Source organism: Dermochelys coriacea, chromosome 1, assembly GCF_009764565.3.
Source record: "Dermochelys coriacea isolate rDerCor1 chromosome 1, rDerCor1.pri.v4, whole genome shotgun sequence".
Taxonomy (NCBI): domain Eukaryota; kingdom Metazoa; phylum Chordata; order Testudines; family Dermochelyidae; genus Dermochelys; species Dermochelys coriacea.
This window is the reverse complement of record NC_050068.2, coordinates 279,715,446-279,738,231: the sequence shown is the minus strand read 5'-3', so window position 1 is coordinate 279,738,231 and position 22,786 is coordinate 279,715,446. Positions and strand designations below refer to the sequence as shown.

The 22,786-nt window shown below is 41.0% G+C and overlaps 1 protein-coding gene across 1 annotated transcript in view; it reads left to right on the top strand.

Annotated features, from left to right (window-relative positions):
• Window positions 1-22,786, top strand: part of ACSS3 (acyl-CoA synthetase short chain family member 3) — a 123,010-nt gene that overhangs the window by 24,474 nt on the left and 75,750 nt on the right. The window contains exons 3-7 of the mRNA XM_038388133.2: window positions 3,266-3,454; window positions 11,076-11,210; window positions 11,483-11,623; window positions 14,564-14,644; window positions 14,732-14,827. Coding sequence (XP_038244061.2) covers window positions 3,266-3,454; window positions 11,076-11,210; window positions 11,483-11,623; window positions 14,564-14,644; window positions 14,732-14,827 — 642 coding nt within the window. The remainder of the gene's footprint in view (window positions 1-3,265; window positions 3,455-11,075; window positions 11,211-11,482; window positions 11,624-14,563; window positions 14,645-14,731; window positions 14,828-22,786) is intronic.

Below are 22,786 nucleotides of genomic sequence, written 5' to 3'. Positions count from 1 at the left end.
AATCCTAAGAAAAGCAGATAAATAGGGTGGAGGGAGGAAAATAGTAGCTATAAAATTTGGAGTGATAAGTATACTGACTTAATATAAACCATAAATGACAACATACTGTACCATATGGGAAAACTTCTTCAGAACTTTTAACAAAGAAGTGAATATGTCATTTTACCCAGTTTTTTTTCTTTTTAAAAGAGTGATTGCTTGAATGTTTCAGGATTGCCATATCAATCTTCAGAGCCAAATAAGCCTACTCCATAGTATTCTGCATTTTTCTAGGCTTCTACAATCGAGTAAAGTGCTTCTGTGGATATTGTGACCTAAATTCTGGCTGTGTTTGTGGGGGGATGAAAGAGAGGGTGCAAAGAGTGGCCTCACAGTTGTGCTACTGTGCAACAGCTCAGGGACCAGCTATAGTATGGCTGAGGCATACAGGTACTGTACTAGTCTACTGCCTTCAGTGACAGTCTTCTCTCCAGAGGGTGCAGAACAGACATAACTGTGTACAGGTAGCAAATATGGTGGGATTCCTGCTACAACATGACCCCTTCTCTTCATGATAGGTTTGTGCTTTACAATGCTTCAATAAAGGTCCCAAACTGCCTAGATTGTAATTTTTTTACACATAAAAACCCATTTTGGAAGAGTTCTAAGCTTGAAAAGTCAAGCACTCAAAAGGTAGGAAATACTGGAATTAAGGTTGTGTGTGCATTACAATAGTATTTAATGACAAGATCACAGGCTTTATTGTGCACAGAACCCCTACTTCAGGATGCATTGTGCTTACTGAATGGATAATTAGCTGACTTTTTTCTTTATCCTCCTCATTCAGTGTGTAGCCCCATATTTATGTATGGCCACACCACCTAACCCCTGCCTTGAATACAGAATTATTAATTAAATGTAATTAAATTGCCTCTTGGGCTGCTTTGTAGTGCTCATTCCCAGAGAATGAATGCTTCTCTGGCGTTGATGACAAGGATTAATCTTCACAAAACTCCTGTGAGGTGAGTTGGTGGTATTGTCCCTGTTTGCCAGAGTTGTAAGCAACTGAAAACGCTAAATATAATGGAAAGTATTAGACAACTCCACCTATAATTACTTTTCCCATGAGTCCCACCTAAAATCTTCTGTGAATACTAGATTATTTTGCTAGCAAAATGGCAGGTGAAATTCAGAGTTGGTAAATGCAAAATACTGCACATTAGAAAGCATAATCACAACTAAATTAGCAGTTACCACTCAAGAAGGATCTTGGAGTCCTCATGGGTAGTTCTCTGAAAATGTGTGGTAGTAGTCAAAAAAGCTGCTAGTGTTAGGAATCATTAGGAGAGGGATCGATAATAAGACAGAAAATATTATAATGCCTCTATGTAAATCTATGGTACCTCTGCACCTTGAATACTACAGGCAGTTCTGGTCTCCCCATCTCAAAAAAACATTAGAATTGGAAAAGGTACAGAGAAGGGCAATAAAAATGATTAGGGATATGTGGGACTGTTCAGCTTTGGAAAGAGATGACTAAGGCGGGGGCAGAAGGGTGGGGAGAATATGATAGAGGTCTATACAGTCATGAATGCTGTAAAGAAAGTGAATAGGGTAGTGATATTTACCCCTTCGCAAGGCACAAGAACCAAGGATCAGTCAATGAAATTAATAGGCAGCAGGTTTAAAACAAAAAGGAAGTACTTCACACAGTACACAGTCAATCTGTAGTACTCATTACAGGGGATATTGTGAAGGCCGAAAGTATAACTGGTTTCAAAAAAGAATTAGATTGGTCCATAAATGGCTCTGTCCTCCATGGACTTATTAGCCACGATGATTAGGGGACTCAACCTCATGCTGTGGCTGTCCCTAAACCTCTGACTGCTGGGACTGGATGATGCGATAAATAATTAGATAATTGCTCTGTTCTGTTTGAAGCATCAGGCACTGGCTCTGATCGGAAAACAAGATACTGGGCTAGATGGACCATTGGTCTGACCCAATATGGCCACTCTTATGTTCTTACCAGTTGTCATACATTTATCAGTGCCAATGACTGTATTGCTCTTCAGTAGTGCATCTCAGATTTTCACAGTGTATTAATGGTGTGGAGTTAGTTATTTCTAGAATGTTGGAGACATTCCTTTCAAGATTAACCACTAAAGTTAACCAAAAAAATAAAATAAAAATCAATAAACCAAGATAAAGATATCTACCTGTTTCTGGTTAGCATGTTATATTAATTAGGAACTCTGGTAATGGTGCTGATAGGTGGTAATGAGCGTTTTCGGCACACATTTATCTTCAGTGATCCTTGTACCTTGAGGTATGAATACCTAGCACTTAGTGGGGGTTTTTATACAAAGAATTGTGTAAACATTAATAAATCCTTACTATAACCTCTCTGTACTAACTATGTGCCTCACGAGGGTAAATAATTTGCTCATGACCATACAAGTCATTGGCAGGGTCAGAATTAGATTTCAGGAGTGCATGACTTTCAGTCTCATGCTCACTCCTGTCTACATGCCTAAATAATCTGGAGGTGGGAGGAAAAAGTAATCTCTGAAACTAAATGGATCACAAGGATGTTTGGGCAGGCACAATGTGGAAGAACTCTTACCCAGAGGACTTAGAAATTAGAGAATACAGAAAATTGGGAAAATATGTAGTATAATCTTCTCTATTGACTTGTGCCCCACTTTGCTATGTTTTAATAAAACTTGGATTATGAACAATTTGGATACTTTCCTGGCTTTTTTCATATTCGTTTAGTAAAATAAACCTGGCCTGCAAATGTTCTTATTTTGTATGTCTTACATAGAATTTTTTTAGTTAATTGTAATGGCAATATGAGTAGCTAATTAAATGAAATGGCTTGAGTATTTGAAAAATCTTTTCTCTTGGTTTCTCTACTTTGTAAAGCCACTAATGCCAATATATTTTGATCATTTTTTTCATCTCTACAGAAGATGCTGCTGCAGTCTCTATTTTTCTTCTAATCTGGACTAAATTCATTGACCTTGTTTTGGATCTTTAATTTTATGTAGCATTCCTGTGGCATAAAGTGAAAAGCAGCATTAATTTTTAAGTTAACTATACCACTAATTTATGGCAAGATCAATGATAAAATGGTCAAGTATGTTTTCCAATTATTGTCTAGATATTGACTGTGTTCCTTTTTGTGAGATGCCACCTAAACTGAAAAAGCAATTAATCTGTTTATTGAGGTGCTTGCTTTATACATCTCTTTATCGTTAACTTGAAAATGTTGCCTATACAGGTCTCCAAGTTAGCTGATGTTATGGTGAAATACGGTGTGAAGAAAGGAGATTGTGTTGTCATCTACATGCCCATGATTCCACAGACAGTGTATACCATGCTGGCATGTGCAAGAATAGGAGCCATACATAGCCTCATTTTTGGTGGATTTGCATCTAAAGAGCTTTCTAGTCGCATTGATCATGCAAAGGTAAACCTTTAGAAAAACAAAGCCCATTTTAAATTATAGAAAATAATTGATAAATTGCTTTTTCCAGGTTTCAGAGTAGCAGCCATGTTAGTCTGTATTCGCAAAAAGAAAAGAAGTACTTGTGGCAACTTAGAGACTAACAAATTTATTTGAGCATAAGCTTTCGTGAGCTAAGTGAGCTGTAGCTCACTAAAGCTTATGCTCAAATAAATTTGTTACTCTCTAAGGTGCCACAAGTACTCCTTTTCTTTTTGCTTTTTCCAGTGATTGTTATATTTCCCCTTTTATGGTAAATAGCCCTGTTTTGTTGACCGTACATAGTATCAGAATGCAGAGAGATCCTTATGTAGTGTGTTATATTTTTATAGCAGATATTGAGTTTTAACTTTTTGACCTATAAATGTATGACTTTTTATCATGCTGCTCTCTATGCTTAGAACAAACCTCCTCCTGTGTGGCAACCATTCTCCACTCCAAAATCTTGGCTTGAAACCCACTTTTCATCCAGCCTTCCCTTAATTGTCTAAAATTCTGCAAACTAGCCTTGTACTCTCCCTTTTGTTTGTTTTCCATCTGTCCATATTATGCTGTGAGCTATTCAGCAGATTATGTTCAAGTACACTGTGTGTTTATAAAGTATTATGCATGTCTGACACTATATACTGTAAGTAATACCTAGCAATTTCTATTAGAAATGAATAGTGCTGCTGAAAATGTTTTTTAAATTCTGATGATTTATTTTGTGGGAATTACAGTTGGAAAAGAGAAAGGGAAATCACAACTATTTCTTTAAATTTTATTTCTGCTTTTTCAGCAAGCTAGAGGAATGAATTTTAAGCCTCAGATGCTACTGATTGGCAAAATCATGTGGTGAAAAGAACCAAGTAGGAGTGCAAAACCTTAAGGTCAATTTACATAATAGCACAGAACTAGCATTTTTCATTTTCATAGTAGTTTCCAAATATTAACTAATTAATCCTAATGGTCCTTCTCTCAGAGACAGAAAGAGAACACCGTATATAATTATTCCTATTTTGCAGAGGAGAAAACACAGAGAGGGAGGTTAAGTGATTTATCCAAGGCCACACAGCAAGTCTGTGGCAAACCAGGCATAGAACTAGGAGCTGCATGCCCTGGGTTCTGTGCTAGATTATGCTGTCATTTGTTTTAAATTTGAAAGGTGAATCTAATTGAACTGTTTTATTCTCTTGATGAATGCTTTAGCTAGCTTTCATATTGAACAAAGTGGTGTGTAATGAAATGAAAGGGTAAGACGAGGTGAGCCACATTTATACCGAAATTTCAAGATTTGTCCAGATTTCAGAGCTCTGTACAGCTTTTTAAAAATTTAATACAAATTATATTAGGACTATTTTAAAGCATGTGCATTTAAATAATTGTGTAATAGATGGCACTCTGCTGAACTCAAAGTTAGTAAGATATTCTTTAGCAATTGCCCTAGTTAGTACTATAATTTGTGTTTATTGAATACTGAGGTACCACACTTGATGTTGGTATGATATGCTAGAAAGAGTTGCATCTTTGGAACAGAGAGATCAAACTGTGAGACGTTCTTTTGGAAGAAAGGTGTCAATTTAGATCTTGTCAAAAGACCCCAAATATAAGGAATAAAAAGAACTTTCTATTGGATATAGAAAAGTATGGATATAGAAAAGTACCGCTATAGTACCAATTTGCCTTAATTTGTCTTGAATTTTAAGTAGCTCTGGGAATGCTGCATAGACCATGATGATTGTTAGTCTTCTCAGGTATTGACTGTGCTATATACATAAGTGAATTGAGATGAAGTAATATGGAATGGGAATATAGGCATTTTTTGGAACCTCATCTCACTTGAAGTGGAGCACATATATACTTCACTACACTGAAATAACAGATACTTTTTTCTAATGGCCATTAAATTACTGTTAGATTGAAATACAATTTGTTTAGGCATCTTATTTTAATACTTCGAAAAATTTAAACGGAATACTGCAAGGACACTTCAAATATGACGTGGTCGGATGTGCAGTAGATGCTGTTCTTGAAGTCACTGAAGCCTCTTGAGGTATGTCTACATTGCAATTAATGTGTCAGCTGTGTCAGCTGACTCAGGCTAAGAGACTGTTTAACTGCAGTGTAGACCTTCAGATGCAATTTTTCATTTTCAACCCATTTTAGCATGAAATGGGATCTTCACTGTGTCTCAGAGAAGCTTCCCCCGAAAATGGGTTGCTATCACCAGATGAACGCCGGAAAGAACAGACCAAAAATAGTACTTGAACAAAACCTCTATCCCAAAATCATCATCTTTCCTGTCACAGCTGGGGGCACAGGGGCTGGGTGCCAGCAGAGAGCAGATCCCAGTCACTGAATGTCAGCAATCAGGGTCTGCAGCAGAGATAGTCTCTAGGCAACCTCATCAGTACAGCTGGGCTGCAGCGGGCTGCCTGACTGGCCTCATTTCCTAATTGGCTGGAGAGGCCAGTAGGCTAGCTTTTAGGCCAGTAGCAGTTCGCTGGCTGCTCAGTGCTCATATCTGCCAATGTGACTGCTTCTGTATTATCTTCTTGCCTTGCATTCAGCCTTGCCTCGGTCCTGCCACTACCTTGAACCCCTCTTTGCCTGCTCTCCTGCTTCCTCCAGCTCCTGACCTCTGGTTTGACACGTGGCTCCAGCCTCTGCCTCTGACCCTAGTCCCAGGTTCTAACATTGTTCCTGATGCCTGACTACTAGGCCTGAGACTTTTTCCAACCACTAGGCTAGTACTGCCCTCTTGCTGGTTGCCTGACACCGATACACCCACCTACCAGCAGCAAGGGGGGGCTGCGACTACTCTCTTCCTTGCATCATGAGCTCCTCAGCTCTGCTCCACCAGGCCACAGGGGGATTGAAGTGACCTGTTCCTGGGCAGGAGCAGGCTCTGTCTGGCAAGTGAAGTGGAAGGGATTCTGTGGCCTGGGGCTCCCCTCCAAGTGGTGATGCATTCCTGGGCCTACCTACTCACAAGGGCTATTACAGGGAAAGGGAGTGCCTGGGCAATCGTGGGAAGGAGCAGGCATGTGGAGGGGGTTTCCAGGCCCAGCTATTCACAGGGGCACTTATGGTCTAAAATAAACAAAAGGAATTTAGTTCTTCACATAATGCACAATCAAACTGTGGAACTTGTTGCCAGCCACTATAACAAGGTTAAAAAAAGCATTAGATAAGTTTGTGGAGGATAGGTCCATCAATGGTTATTAGCCAAAATGGTCAAGGATGCAACGCCATGTTCTAGGTGTGTCTAGCCTCTGACTGCCAGAAGCTGGGAGTGAGACTCGGCATGGATCAGTAGATGATTGCAACCTCCATTCATTTCCTCTGAAGCATTTGGCATTGGCCCTTGTCAGAAGACAGGATACTGGGCTAGATGGACCTTTGGTCTGACCTAGTATGGCTGTTTTTATGTTGCTGGAGAGAGATGCCTTACATTCCTGGGGGAGCTGGTCAGGAGGGGGCCTGTACTCCTGAGTGCAGCCTCTTGTTCCCTGTAGCCTATCTGTGCAGTAGTTGGTTGTCTTGGCGGGCTCCCTGACTGTCTCACTCCCTCACTGTGCAGCGGCAGCAGCCACCAACAGAGCAATTTAACCTTCCCTGCGCAGGCACACTGAGGAGGTCTGTGGGGTCTCTGAGCAGGGAACTGCGTCCAGAGAATTCAAGGAGGGACAAAATCCGAGTAGAAACCTGGAAAAATACAAATACTGGGTTTTTCAAAACCCAGGAATTTTTCAGAGGTTGTTGGTGGGGGGAAAAAACAAAAATAAGGGGCCCGATTTATTCTGAATAAGATACTGTTCTTGCACACAGATACATCTATAAGTGGCTACTCCTGATTATTATCATGAAACGATCGGACCATTTGTATGATTAGACACTAAGATGATGAGCCTGGAACTTAAGAAACATGGTTGCCTCAGAATAATGGCAGTCCAATCTTATGTTTAAAGAACTATTTATTTATTTATTTTATTTTTATAATACATATTTTTTTAAAAAGTCCACTCTTCTTAGATTTAAAAAGCAACTGTATACAGCTTTATACCCACTCTTATAGTATGATTAAGGCTAAGATTTTGTCATGGATATTTTTAGTAAAAGTTCAGACAGGTCATGGGCAATAAAGAAAAAATAATTGAAGCCCATGGCCTGTCTGTGACTTTTACTAAAAACATCTGTGACAAAGTGGGGAGCTACAGAGTCCCTACACCGCATGCAGCTTCCGGGCAGCTGCAGGGGCTCTGGCTCGGAGCTCCAGGAGGTCCCCACCACTCTTGGTGGCCGGGAACTCTGGGATACCCCCACCACTCATAGTGGCTGGGAGCTGCGGGGTCCCCCTGCTGCCTGCGGCGGCCAGGAGCTGTGGGGTGGGTCCCTGTTGCCTGTGGTGGCTTGGAGCTGCAGGGGGTCCCCACCACCTCAGGCAGTGTGGGTACCCCACAACTCCCGGCCACCACCGGTGGTGGCAGGGGACCCTGCAGCTCCCAGCTGCCATGGGCTGAAGTCACGGAGATCTCTGGAAGTTGCAGATTCTGTGACTTCTGCAATCTCCGTGACAAAATCATAGCCTTAAGTATGATTTATCTGCTTTTATGTATAAAATATTACAGAATACCTGACAGGACTAAAGAGGAGTTGCAATCTCATATGGATTATATGCCCACACAGTGGCAGCTAGTCCGGCTAGTAAAACTATGTAAACATTAGTCATCCCTCTTTCCCCCTCCCCCAACCCTTAAAATTTCCCGCTATTGCACTACCACCAATGCCTCTCCACTAGTAGAAGCAACAGAGGGCATGTAGTATTGCCAGTCCCAAATTAGGAGTCAGATCCACAGAATCATGAGCTTCTTAATGTGAGGGTTCTGTTAATTGGTGTTGTGCTTTCTAATCCTTTAGATCGTGCTCCATTCATGTTTTCATGCTGTTCTCCACATCCATGAGGGCTAGAAACTTACTAAAAAAAATTAAAGCTGACATGCTCATGTGACAACTTTACTCCAGAGCAACAAATAATCACAAGTCTTGTGATAAAATCATAAGAGTTTGCAATGCTTAAAGTGCTCAGTGTAGCTCAGATAGTAGAAGCAGTAGTAAAGTCCATTTATTTATGTCTGAATACTGGTGACATCATAGAATTTTCAGAAGCCTTCTTAAGGCATTCCAACTGCACTCTCAGCAGCTGACTTCCCAATGATCTGCCACACTCCATCCATCCTTCCATCCATCCATCTCCTTGCTGGTCATCCCCTACTATGATGACCTACCACCTTTCCTTCCATAATAACTTCCTTGCATTCTTTCTATTTCTATGCCTGATGTGATCAAAGTTCATAAGTTTGTGCCTGTTGATTTCTGAGATCAGATTCGACTTCTCTTCAGTAATATTTCAAAAATAAGCATTTGTTCTCTTCCATCCAGGAGATACACAAGTGTCTTTGCTAGCACCACATCTTAAAGGCTTCAGTTTTCTTCTTGTCAGCAGCATTAGTTTCCCAGGAATCCCATCCATAAGTTGTTATGAAAAAAATAAGCTTTTTATTTTTTTCATAGCACTTTATGGATGTGAATTCTGGGAAACTAATGCTGCTGACAAGAAGAAAATTGAAGCCTTTGAAATATGGTAGAACAGATGCTGGACTTCAATCATTGTTTGTTTCATTTAATCTGGCTGAGAGCAGTTATGGATGACAGGATGGTTAAAGCACTGGTGTCTGCTGATGCCCTGTCTGTACGAACACTGCCGTTTGTGTAATATATATAAACACATACATAACACATTGCCAACATATTTAAAAAAATTAAAGTATCAGCATATAGGTAAGCTTGAAGGATATGAAACTTTCAAATTTTGACTTTTTGTAAGAAAATTGATCTTATTCAATTTTTAAAATCTTGATTATCTGTGAAAATTCAGAGTCAAATTGGACAGCAGGAAGGCAAGATGGGATGCATTGGGGACAAGCAGGAATGTGTGTAACCTATGCTGAAGGTATTGAACTGGGATTTCAGAGGGAAGAGAGTTCTTTGGGCATGTACGAGGGGGTTGTGGCAGTGTGGGTGTAGAGGAGGGAGAGCGGGAATGCATGGAGAGGCTAGAGGAGGAAGAGGTTTTGCATGTTGGGGACATTGAGTCTGGGGTGGGGAGATGAGTCTCTGTTTGAACAGCTCCCTATGGCACTGCTACTTTTGCTCCACTGCTCACTGAGGCAGGATTGCAAGGGGAGCTCTTAAAGGAGAATTTGATGCTGTGGAACTTTGCCCTGCCCTACCCTATCCTACCTCCCCCATTGTCATAGTACTGTTTTTCCTTATACAGCCCACTTTTCCATCCACACCCTTCCTTCTTCACCAGACCTGTGCATATCCCTCCCACCTCAACACCAGAAAGCAGGGCTGGAGAGCTAAAGGTAATGGGGAGATGGCTGTATGTGAGGAGCTTGTGAGCAGAGATGTGAAGGAAGCATGGCAGGGTTAGCGGGGATATCTTTGTTCCTATCTAACAAAGATAGGAAAGGGTAGGGGGCCAGGCATGGGGGAGCCATCTATGACGCTCCCAATCAATGCCCCTGTACTCTGGAAAAAGTATTCATCTTGCCTAGCATGAGTTTCACTCCAATTAACGTGATCTTGTCTGAGAATAGATTTGCAGCATACAGAGTGGCTGGAGAAGGGACCCCTTAAAAAGCAACTTCAGCAAAATTAGCCCTGACTAGTCTATAAACATAACAATGGGAGACCATAGTTGTTAGTATTTTAGATTAATTACAAACTAATTTATTCAAATGTAGCCTCCACATGACTTCAGTTAAGCTGAACTATATGGAAAGTTTGAAGATTCTATCTTATTCTGTTGATGAGGTTATTCTGGTCAAAAAGAGAGAGAGACAAAGGCTGAACTACTTATTATTTTTTTTAAAAGCTCATCAAAAATATTTTGAACTCAAACCAACTTTTTGAATTCAAACCAGTTAATGAATATCCTTTAGTAGCAAATTTGGAGATGGTACACTGTATTATTCATACATAAGAAAGCTATTCAATTCCCATTCCAAGTTCAAAGCTTAACTCATCTGTAACTGGAATTGGGGCCACTGCCTCCATCATGAGATTTCTGGTAATATACACAATTAACAAACTAGCTTGGTGAGATTGTACAATATAAACTAAGAGCACTCTTGTTGTGCTTGCAGTTTTGCAGAGGAGAGAAGATTGGTTCTGTTCTAAATAAGATGAGTCTGACTATCAATTGACTTTTACTTCTTGGAATAGGACTAATATAAATATGGTTTACTTAATTTTTGAAGGCAGGGTCTTGGAAGTTATGTCAAAACATTTTGTATATTGTTGTAAAGTCAGAGCTGCCTTGATTTTAAATTGTGCAGTCTAATGTTCTAACTCCCAGTGCAAATGAAGAGGATGTCATCCAACCAATCATTTAAAAAAATACAGAAACTTGTATGTGTGAAGAGTACAATGTTCTCTTAGAAATGAAGTAAATGTGTGTATTGTGTGTAAGGGCTTTATTTACTGAATAATTTTATGGCAAACATTTTTTAATATACTATGATCCTCTTTACTTTAGCCCAAACTTGTTGTAACTGCAACTTTTGGGATAGAACCAGGAAGGAGAGTGGAATACATGCCGCTTCTAGAAAGAGCACTGGAGATGGTACAGCACCAACCTCAGAAAGTTCTCATATACAGTCGACCTCACTTGGTAAATTTATAGTTGTTCTTGCTTATTAACTTTGTATGTGTCTTTTTTTAAATCAAATATGTTTTGCTGTGCATTTTAATTGAGATCTTTCGTATCATGAGATTTAAATAACTTTTAATTAGCTAGTACAGCTTCTGTGTCTGAGAGATTAGGTATACTAGCTTTGTTCACGGTATCCATATGGGATACTGGATGTTGCATATCTCTTGAGCCAGTGTCTTTTATTCCATCTGGTTAAATTTCATTGAATATTTCTGTTTCTTGGTGTATAGGGAACTGTTCCTCTAGTCTCAGGTCGTGACCTTGATTGGGCTGAAGAAATGGCAAAAGCCAAGTCTCATGATTGTGTTGCTGTTCGTTCAGATCATCCACTTTACATTCTTTATACGTCAGGAACAACTGGCTTGCCCAAGGTAGGGTACTATCTTTAATATAAATATCTGTGACCAAACTATTTTCCGTTCCATATTAGAGAGCATTTAATTAAAAGGCTGAAAATGTTTGCCAAAGCTCACTACAATGAATGATAAGCATTGTTAAAACTGCTTTGATCTCATTTGCTTGCATTTCATTACTTTAACTTTTTAAGATTTAAAGTTCATTGTCTTCCAATAAATCATAATGGTGGATCTGAATGTGAATGGCATAAAATAAATTGCATTCTAATCTAAACGTTTGTTTAATATAAATCCTTTAGAAGGGACATATTTCTTATCTATGTATGCACATTCTATATTAGCAGTGTGATATGTTATATAATAATTTAGTGATAGGTTGGTCAACACTGTTTACTTTTTTCAGAGTAGCAGCCGTGTTAGTCTGTATTCGCAAAAAGAAAAGCAGTACTTGTGGCACCTTAGAGACTAACAAATTTATTAGAGCATAAGCTTTCGTGAGCTACAGCTCACTTCATCGGATGCAGTGAGCTGTAGCTCACGAAAGCTTATACTGTTTACTTTGTGATCACTTGTTTGTTTTATACTGAATAAAGGAAGATCAGATAATACTCCATGAATTTTAACTGGAATCGGGGTGTAATGTTGAATAGTTCCTCCATTTTAAAAAAAAAGGCATATAAAGATGGAAGTTGAGATTGAATAAGGTTAGACAACTAAGGCAGCATATACTTTGAAGATTTTAGCTTTTCAAATTCAGTTATATATCTTTAGAAGAATTCTGATATGCTAAGTAGAACACAGAATGCCCCAAACTTCTTTCTTGGGCTAGTTTATTGCTATATTAACTTTTTTTTTCTTGTGTTGATTTGTATATTTTTCCAACTCTCCTCCCCTCCTCCCCCGCAAGCCCCAGGAACTTTAGTCAAAAACTTAAGATATCTAAGACATTAATGAAAATTTTACATTTTGTCTGCTGTCCCTCATTATTTTAAGATTAAATGTCAAACCTGTTTCACCTTTGCCCATTGGCTGACTGTTGCTCAAATCAGTTTAAAACTGTACACTACTAAAGCAGTAGCCCATAGGGTTTGTGTTAGAACTTCCTTACTGCAAAGGAAAGGAGTATTTCTTCAATAAAATGTCTGAAGCAATACTCCATTTAATTACATATGATGCAGATTTAAGTGTCTTCTCAAACACAGTGAAAAGGTCTCCCCTCACAGGGGTTCATGGGAGAGTCCACAGAGGTTCACGGGGAGGGTGGAGGAAGCATCTAAAAAGACTGTCTCAGTGGAAAGCCCATTATATCTTTGTGGAAAACAGATGCTTAATATCATGACACTTAACTCTAAACTGTTTTTGGTTTACTGACTCTAGGGAGTGGGAGATGGGTGGAAGTAGGGTAAGGGCATGTCAATGAGAAATCTGGGTCTAGAGGCACCAGCTGTATGCTTTTCCATCCCTTTCATTTGCCCCCTTCTGGCATTGGAAGGATCTTCTCTATATCTTAACAAGTTGGAAAGAGAGCTGTATAGTGCTGGTGGCTGAGTGAGGTCAGTGGAATACGAAATGGATGGCCTAGTAGGTGGAGGAAAATACTGAGTGAGCAGAACCCGAGATAAATAGCTAAAAACACAGTTGCACAACAAGAAGAAAACCAAATAAGAGGAGAAAGGGGGGCAGAGAACAGAAAGGAAAATCTTAAAATAGAGGCAATGACTGGCATGAAAGGACATAGGCTGAGAGAGGGGAAAGGGTTTCCCAGGTGCCTATTCATCTTGAGGTGAAATCCAATTAAAAGGGCTAGGAACCCTACCTATCCTCAATGACTAGGAGCTTTCACAAACCAATAGCAATCCAGTTAATCAAAGCACAGAGGAGTCAAATGCATGTTGCTTCTTTTGGAGAACTCTAATAAAGTACTTAGATGAAATAACAAAGTTATTGTGGGGTATTACAGCTAAGCTTACATAAGTAGGTGCACATAGGTCCTGTGATCCCAACTCTTCCAAAATTTCTAGCGACTGTTGTGCTAACTGCATCCCAGAAGCAACTTTTAGATGTCAATAGAGTTGGCCAAAACTTGTAATTTCCACTTTTTGAAATTTGATTTAGTTCTGATTCACACTGAATAAAACCCTTGTTTTTCAAAATTTCCTGCAACCCACACATTCTATTTAAAATTTGTGCTTTGGAAACTTCAATACATGATGATGTTTCCAAAATGAAATAGGCTCTCCAAGACTCTGCCACTAGTGTATGAAATTGATTGTGATTCTTTGGCCCTATGCTGTACAGCACTGGTGAAATAGCAGCCAGCTTGTCAGACTCAGTATGTTTTTGTGAAACATTCTGGGCTCAATGAATTGGCATTTTCCAGTGAAAGCCTGTTTGGTTGGAAAATTCTCAATCAGCTCTAGTTCTCAACATAACTGACTGTGCAAGATGCTGTTGACAGCAAAATAAATATATATTATTCCATAGCATGGTGCTTATGTTTCTGTTACTGAAGAGAAGGAGAGGATTAATTTCTGTACATACTTGAATTAAATGTTTTACAACTTTTTTGTTTGTAAATGTGTGGAAAACTGATTTGAATAGAGGATTTTAGCTGGGTGATGGTTGTGTTCTGTAAATAATTGATATCAGATCTAATATTTTGTTCTATCTTTTGAACTAATTCTCCAGGTAATAATGCAAAAGTTAATTTTAGTCCGTACTTGGCCTTTCTTCAATGAGACTACTTGTATGAGCAAATATTTGTAGGATTGGGCTGCTATATTATTCTGTTATGGCAGGGATGTCAAAGTACAAGTTAGACAACTTTAAATATTCTAGCTATAGTTATTCTAGCTATGGGATCACATTATAGTAATGAGATTTTTTTTAATAGAAGGAGATTTGATGTGTGTTTGCCTTTTAAGTGATCTTAATTTTAAATTACTTCTCACTTAGGGTGTTGTTAGACCAACAGGTGGCTATGCGGTTATGTTGAACTGGACAATGTCCGCTATATATGGACTCAGACCTGGAGAGGTAAGTGCTATTTAAATTTTAGTTGCATGTATTAAAACTTTTTGGAACTTTTTTTTTAACTGAATTTAATTTTTATTTTTATTTTAGGTGTGGTGGGCAGCTTCTGACTTAGGCTGGGTAGTTGGCCATTCCTACGTTTGTTATGCACCTCTCCTGCATGGGAATACAACTGTTTTGTATGAGGTAAATGATTGAAAGAGACACAGTAGGTGTTCCCCGGCATGAAGGAGGCGCTGGGAGGGGGGGAGGGGGAGGAGTTGTTCAGCGGGGCCAGCGGACCCCCTGGAGTACCATCGGGGACCTCCACGGACCCCAGTTTGAGAAACGCTGGTATACATAACTCCATTGAAGGCAACAGGACTACATACATGTATAAAGTTAAATACATATGTTTTTGCATTAAAGTTCCATGCTTGTGGGTCTTTGCATGATCATGGGCAATAGTGCGCTATCTTGAAATAAACGTACATTTGGGAAGAAATTTGGGATTTTTGTTATCCTGGGCCAGCAAAGAATGACTGCTTTGGAGGAAACACTTTTGTAACCATGGAGATAATGGAGGATTGCTCTAATTGTTTAGCACTGTGGTTCCCAAACTTTTTAGTGCTATGGCTCCCATACAGATGGTTTAAAGCTTGGTGGCTCCCTACAACCACATACATTGTGTTTTTTTCTTCTTTAATTGACTTAGGATACTAGATTCAAGAGTTCAGGACACTATAGTTCAGATGGTTTTGCAACTTTACTTCTCCTGCATATCCCACGCTTCTTTCGGATCATGGTCCTTCCCCGTCAGTGCACGACTCAGCACATGTACCCCAGTTAAGACCTTCAACCAGTATCAATTAATCAAGGATCTTGAAAATTTCCTCCATAGTTTTTCAGTTTAGGATTTCTTTGCAAAATAAGTCTTCAGCTGTTATACCCGCTTTGACAAATCTCATGGGTAATAGAAGCTGAGCCATGTTGGCTAGGTCTGTGAATTCATCAAGCTGCAGTGCACAATATTGCCTCTTAACTTGTTTTGTCAACTGCTTCTGGATGTGTTCTGCAAGATAACCATTGTGTCAATGGATGGTATTATTTGACATAAAAATGGTTATCAGTATGGCTATTTATTCCCCAGTCATAATTCTACACATCTATTGCTGCTGGAATTTGAATTGTCTGGTAAATGGTGTGTGCAGGTTTACCTTTTGCAATTCACCTGGCCACAACACAAGATCATTTAAAGCATTTTTGAGGAAGAGTTGCTTCTTTACACATGACTTCTCTCACCGCTGCTGCTCCCCCAAGCTTTAATTCTTGTTTCCAAAAGAAAAATTGCTGCTCTTGTTTTTCGAATTCTGGGTGTTCAGTTTCTAAATGTCTCTCTAGTTTCCCTGGCTTCATGCTTTCATTTTACAAACATCTGAAAACAAGTGACATGTTTTGGCTATGGACTTTCCTCAGTAATACGGAGACATGAAAATTCAAATATAATGTAACTATCATCACATTATCTACGTTTCTTCATGTTATATTTAACTCTGTTTAAACCATCATCTTCTTCAGCCAAACATTAGCTACATGTAGGCTTAGTATGTGGTAAAAGTTGTTCCCTTATAAAGATCAGATACTGATACCCACGCACTCCAGGGCACCCACTTTTACCCAGTTCCTAGGGCTCAAGGCATAACCTGGTTGATTTAGGCACCCCCACCCTTTCCCAGTTCCTAGGGCTCTGGCGGGAAAGGCACCTACCCATACCCAATTCCTAGGGCTCAGGGCGTACTCTTCTGCGGGTTTGCAGGATATTTTTACCACTGAAAGAGCCTTACACAGTAATATCCTTAACGTCTATTTATTAACAATCACCAAAACAGAATGCACACGCTAAGCATACAATGCTCACCATTCCCAATAAGGTGTATGAGCTTTTCCTGCTGGCCAGTCAGGATCGGGTCATCCGAGGACTCTGCATGGTGTGATTGGCAGCGTGTTGAAGTCTGGCAGCTCTGATCTTGGGGCTGTGTCCTGGAGTTGGTTCCAAAGAACTTCCTTTTGGATCCCAGTTTTATATAGTGAAACTTGAGTCCTGCTTAGCTGTATCTTAACTAAAGTACTATAAAAAGGTAATTTTCAACAATCCTAGCCCATTATGAAACAATTATTTAACTAATCATACCCCACCACCATAGTAGATTTACACCGAGCAAAATTAATTATGCAACTGATGGAAACAATCAAAGAACCAGACAGAGACCATACAGATAAACAATAGAAAAGTAGGGACCATAAAGGCAAAACAATGGAAGTATGGGTTTTATAATCAGAACTGTTGATAAGTGATTCCTTGTCAGACAGAATGCTATCAAGCAAAGTTTTCTTTAAACATCTTAAGAGATTCCTTGCTTATCTGGTGATGGTGGGCACTATTAGGAGGGGTGCCTTCTTACCAGCCCGATATTACCTTGTTTTGGTATAATTTAGAAGGAATGTGATGATGCGACTTTCTGCTTCTCAGCTCATGGCTATTAATATGGCTGCAGGGAAAGGCCCAAGGCTTTTGCTGTATCCAGTTTTCCTTTTGCCTTATGCTGCCAAAGCAGTTCTTTGCTGTCTAGTGTCCAGCAGGTGGTGAAAGCCTTTCTGTATCACCTGGGAATATTGGCTTTGGCAGCTGTTATTAGGCTGATGATAACTGGCAGAGGTCGGAGGGATACTGCTTTCCAAAAGTTCCACTGAGGCTTCAAAATAGCAGGATCTGGAGACTGACTTGAATCACCAGGGATCTGTGTTGGCTGTTGGGAAAGTTGTCAAATACTATCCTTGTTGATGGCAAAAGGTGGCTGTTGTTCTCTTACAAAACAAAGATCAGATGTATAGCATTTTTGTCAGTGTGCTAAAAGTGCCATGCTCCTTAGTGTTGTAGAGCAGGCAAAGGTCTTCTGCCACTGCCCGTGATGACAGTTTTTCTTCCGCGCAATCGTTGGTATCATAGCCCCACAAATTGTGGTGGCTGTTGAAGTCGCCTACATGATGGTGGGGTGGCTTGAAGGTGGCAGCACTGCAAGAGGGCAAGTTTGTTAATGGGGGTTGTCATAAATATAAAGGGAAGGGTAACCCCCTTTCTGTATACAGTGCGATAAAATCCCTCCTGTCCAGAGGCGAAACTCTTTCACCTGTAAAGGGCTAGGAAGCTAAGGTAACCTCGCTGGCACCTGACCCAAAATGACCAATGAGGGGACAAGATACTTTGGCCGGGAACAAAGGGTTCTGTCTGTGTGTTGCTTTTGCCGGGAACAGATCAGGAATGCATCCTTCCAACTCCTGTTAAGTTAATAAGTAATCTAGCTAGAAAATGCATTCGATTTCCTTTTGTTTAATGGCTGGTAAAATAAGCTGTGCTGGAGGGAATGTATATTCCTGGTTTTGTATCTTTTTGTAACTTAAGGCTTTTGCCTAGAGGGATTCTCTATGTTTTGAATCTGATTACCCTGTAAGGTATTTACCATCCTGATTTTACAGAGGTGATTCTTTAACCTTTTCTTTAATTAAAATTCTTCTTTTAAGAACCTGATGGCTTTTTCATTGTTCTTAAGATCCAAGGGTTTGGGTCTGTGTTCACCAGTACAAATTGGTGAGGATTATTATCAAGTCTTCCCCTGGAAAGGGGGTGTAGGGCTTGGGGGGATATTTTGGGGGAAGATGTCTCCAAAGATCTCTTTCCCTGTTCTTTATTTAAAGCGCTTGGTGGTGGCAGCATACTGTTCAAGGACAAGGCAAAGTTTGTACCTTGAGGAAGTTTTTAACCTAAGCTGGTAAGAATAAGCTTAAGGGGGTCTTTCATGCCCCACAGGTCCCCACATCTGTACCCTAGAGTTGAGAGTGGGGAAGGAACCTTGACAGGGGTTTATTGATATTCACTACCGTCAAGTTGATGACCTGGATGGCGATGGAATTAGGGTTTGTGTTAGGGAGTACCTGTATAGAGTTCTTCACATCACCTTTGGTATAGGTTACCAGGCCTTGTTTTGGATGGAAGACTGCTAAGATAGGGGTCTATCTGTTGATCTTGGAGGATGACTTTTTCACTCAACTTACATTTCCTCTAGTCAATTTTGTCAGTTCATAGGATCTTCCTGAGGTAGTTGCATTTTGTGCTGGATAAACCCTTGATATTTAAATGCATTATATGTAGTGAGGGGCCGTTGTCTGGTTTGACTTGGAAGGGGCCATTTTTGCCATTGCTTTGCTGACCTGTAGGCCTTTTCGGGACATTTGATCATCAATTTAATGACATTTGTTGTGCTTATGCACGCAGGAGGAGAGACCACATGCAGGTTGTCATTTCATCCCTAAACAAATTTATAAAGATGTTCCTAGCCTAGGACATCAACCAGCACCTGTGTGCAGCACAAAGTGTGGGGTGGTTAGCACAAATTGATGCCACAGTTGGGACTGTGGTGATTATCCTGCAAGTGAGGCAAGTGGAAGTCTGCGATCTGGGCCATTATTTAAAAGATAAACTGTTGTTAATTGTAGAGAGGTTTCTTTTTGTTAGCATTTGACGGGAAGAAAATGAGTGACTGAGAAGGAGGGGGTACTCCTGGTGGGAGGGTCAAATATGCGTTAGTAGGAGCATTGCCAGCAGATTGAGGGAAGTGATTATTCCTCTCTATTTGGCACTGGTGAGGCCACATCTGGATTATTGCATCCAGTTTTGAGCCCCCCACTACAGAAGGGATGTGGACAAATTGGAGAGAGTCCACCGAGGGTAATGAAAATGATTAGGGGGCTGGGGCACATGACTTCTGAGGAGAGGCTGAGGGAACTGGGCTTATTTAGTCTGCAGAAGAGAAGAGTGAGGGGGGATTTGATAAGTCTTCAAGTATCTGAAGGGGGGTTCCAAAGAGGATGGAGCTAGGCTGTTCTCAGTGGTGGAAGATGACAGAACAAGGAGAAATGGTCTCAAGTTGCACTTCGGGATGTCTAGGTTTGATATTAGGAAAAATTATTTCACTAGGAGGGTGGTGAAGCACTGGAATGGGTTACCTAGGGAGGTGGTGGGCTCTCCATCCTTAGAGGTTTTTAAGGCCTGGCTTGACAAAGCCCTGGCTGGGATGATTTTGTTGGTGTTGGTCCTGCTTTGAGCAGGGGGTTGGATTAGATGACCTCCTGAAGTCTCTTCCAACCCTAATCTTCTATGATTCTATGCCACCTCCAAGAAGGCAGCATGGCCTGTATTTAACCCAGCCCCTTACAGTAGAGAGCAACAAAAGTGGAGTGATTGGCATGCACAGTTCGAAATGGCAACCAGTCTTAATGACTGAGCTGAGTCCAATAAGCTGAAGTTCCTGAGCCTGTTGCTCGTAGGGAAAGACAGGGAGGATGAGGATTTAGCAGTAAGGTTTGACGGCCTATAAGTGTCTAACAGGTGCCCTTACACATTCTATGGAGCCTGCAGCATGCACTGACTGAGATTGGGCAGTTTTCCTCAACTGTAGGAAGAAGCCAGAGGAAAGTGGTTGTGAACAGTTTACCATAAACCGGCTCTGAGATGCAAGATGCTCTAGCTTGAGATCAGTTTGTCAGTTATACTTTTAGTGGGGAGATGCAACTACAGCTCCAGATGGGAAAGTCCCAAAGATTAGATGAAACTATCAAGCTATCTATAGAGATGGAACTAGTGAGGAGATTGGAAGTTTTAGTTTTCAAGGTACTGGTGCTAGGATGTATATCTATTCTCGGGAAGAAGAGAAGTGGGGACAAGACCCCATTGTATGAGTCACGGGTCATGTAGACAGTGTTGGGAGTTTTAGAATTATGGGATGAAGTGGATCACTTTAAGGAGGCTGTGAAGATTCAGGCCCAGTGCAAGTTCCCATGGAAATATCAGCCCAGATCATGATGGATGTAGGATCAAAGTGAGGAAGCGGATGGATGCTGACATTCTGATAGCCCTGACAATTTTTGGAGGGAATGCCCAAGGAGGAAGTGGCACTTGGGGAAGGAAACAGAAGAGAGCAGGGTCTTCATGCTCAGAGAGACAGAAGAGGTCAGCAGGAAGATACTGATACAGAGAAATTGATAAGATGGAAAAGAAGAGATAGTGGGGAGTTCCCAGAGGAATCAGTGGCATCCTTGCCTGAAAAGCTATCAGACTGTGTGGCCTGAGTGAGTGTTAGACCAGTATCCCCTGTCTAGCACTTTCCTCTCTTCCTTCTTCCTGTTCAACTGTTTTCCCATTGCACCTGGGTTCATATAGAGGATAAGACAGGTATGTGGGGTGGGAAGATTTGTGTTAGCTCGTTTTAAGACAGATTCTCTTTGTTTGATTTAAAACTATCTGCAGTCACCCACATCGGTTAGAGGTCTTCTTTTTAGAAACTTCCCCTTATCTCATTATTTAGTCTTTGAATCAGACATTCTCCCTACTTCATTCCTTTTGGCCTTATAACTCATTATTTTCATGGCCTTCCTTCTGCTTCCTAGTCAGGGCCTTTCTTTAAACACATATATAGTTCCTTAACCAATAAACTAACTTTCATTCTTTAATTTTATATGTATCCTACAACCTTGCTAATACCAGTGCCATTTGTTTTAATTACACAGGTGTCATCTGCTTGTCAGTACAGGACCAGGATTTGTCACCTAGAAGTTCTGAGTGCAGGGGTGCCAGAACCAGGGGGGAGTTAGGAGGGCCATGGCTCCCTCACTTTTAATAGTAGGAGGGCCATGGCTCCCTCACTTTTAAGGGGCTGTGCTTTACGGCAGCCCCAACATCTTCCGGTGTGTGTGTGTGTGTAAAGAGGGGGGTGCTGAGGTGGGCCTTAGCCCCCAGTTATTATGGGGCCCGCTTCTCCTCTTCCCCCTGAGGCCCTGGTCAGGCTGGGAGCCAGGCCCTGGTAAGAGCCACCCAGGGAACCCAAGCCACTGTGAGGAGCCTGGGCCCTCCATCTGCTCTGGGCTGGTGAGGATGTGGCGGTGGGGACATGGGCCAGGGTCTGCTCTTGGGCCCCCTGGCCCCCTACCAAGGGCAGGTGAAGGGTCTGGGGTTCCCCACAGCAGCCCGGACGCCCTGGGTAGGCAGCTCTTATTACAGCCTTGTTCCAATTTCTGGCCTGGCCAGAGCCTCAGGGGTAAGAGGAGGAGTGGGTCCTTGGGGGAGAGTTGGGGCCACTGGGCCAGTGCTGAGGCCCCCCCACCCTTTTACGAAGGTTCCAGTGCTCCTGTCTGATTGCAGATATGAAAGAGGTGACTCATTATTGTAAAAAGTGGAGACATAAACCTGATGTGAGGGGTCCCCCCCAGGGTGCAAACTAGAACTGGGGTACCGCTGATCTCCCTGCCTTACCAGTCTGGGTTCCCTCTCACACAGTGACATTGTGACAAGCTGCAAACCCTCCAAGCTTGCACTCTCACCAACATCCACAGGCAGGGACCATACCCAGCTGTGTTCATGAATGCTCTGGCCAGTCACTGCATGAACCAACAATAGAGAGGCTCCAGACAGAATACCCCCAGCCTATGACCCCAGAGCTGTACTGTCCTGTTATGGTCAAAAGCTCAACCAGTATGAATTTATTACTCAGTCCGCCCCTTCCTTGATGTGGAGAGGACATGCACAAAGCCTTTGTTAACTGAGCTGATATTTTTCATTTCACTCAAACCACACTATTTTAGGTAAAAAATATAATAGATTTATTAACTACAGAAAGATAGATTTTAAGTGATAGCAAACAGATCATAGAAGATTACTTAAGAAATAAACAAAACACAATCTAAGTCTTATACACTACACAGCATTTGAATCAAACAGGGTCTGACCCTGTTTGATAGTAAAATCAGTTCATAGATGTTTTATACACAGGCAGGAATGCTCTCTACCAACCTGGGGCCAGCACTTCCCTCAGTTCAATCTTTGTTTCTAAATGACAGGTTTCAGAGTAGCAGCTGTGTTAGTCTGTATTCACAAAAAGAAAAGGAATACTTGTGGCATTTTAGAGACTAACAAATTTATTTGAGCATAAGCTTTTGTGAGCTACAGCTCACTTCATCGGATGCATTTGGTGGAAAATACAGTGGGAGATTTATATACACACACAGAGAACATGAAACAATGGGTTTTATCATACACACTGTAAGGAGAGTGATCAC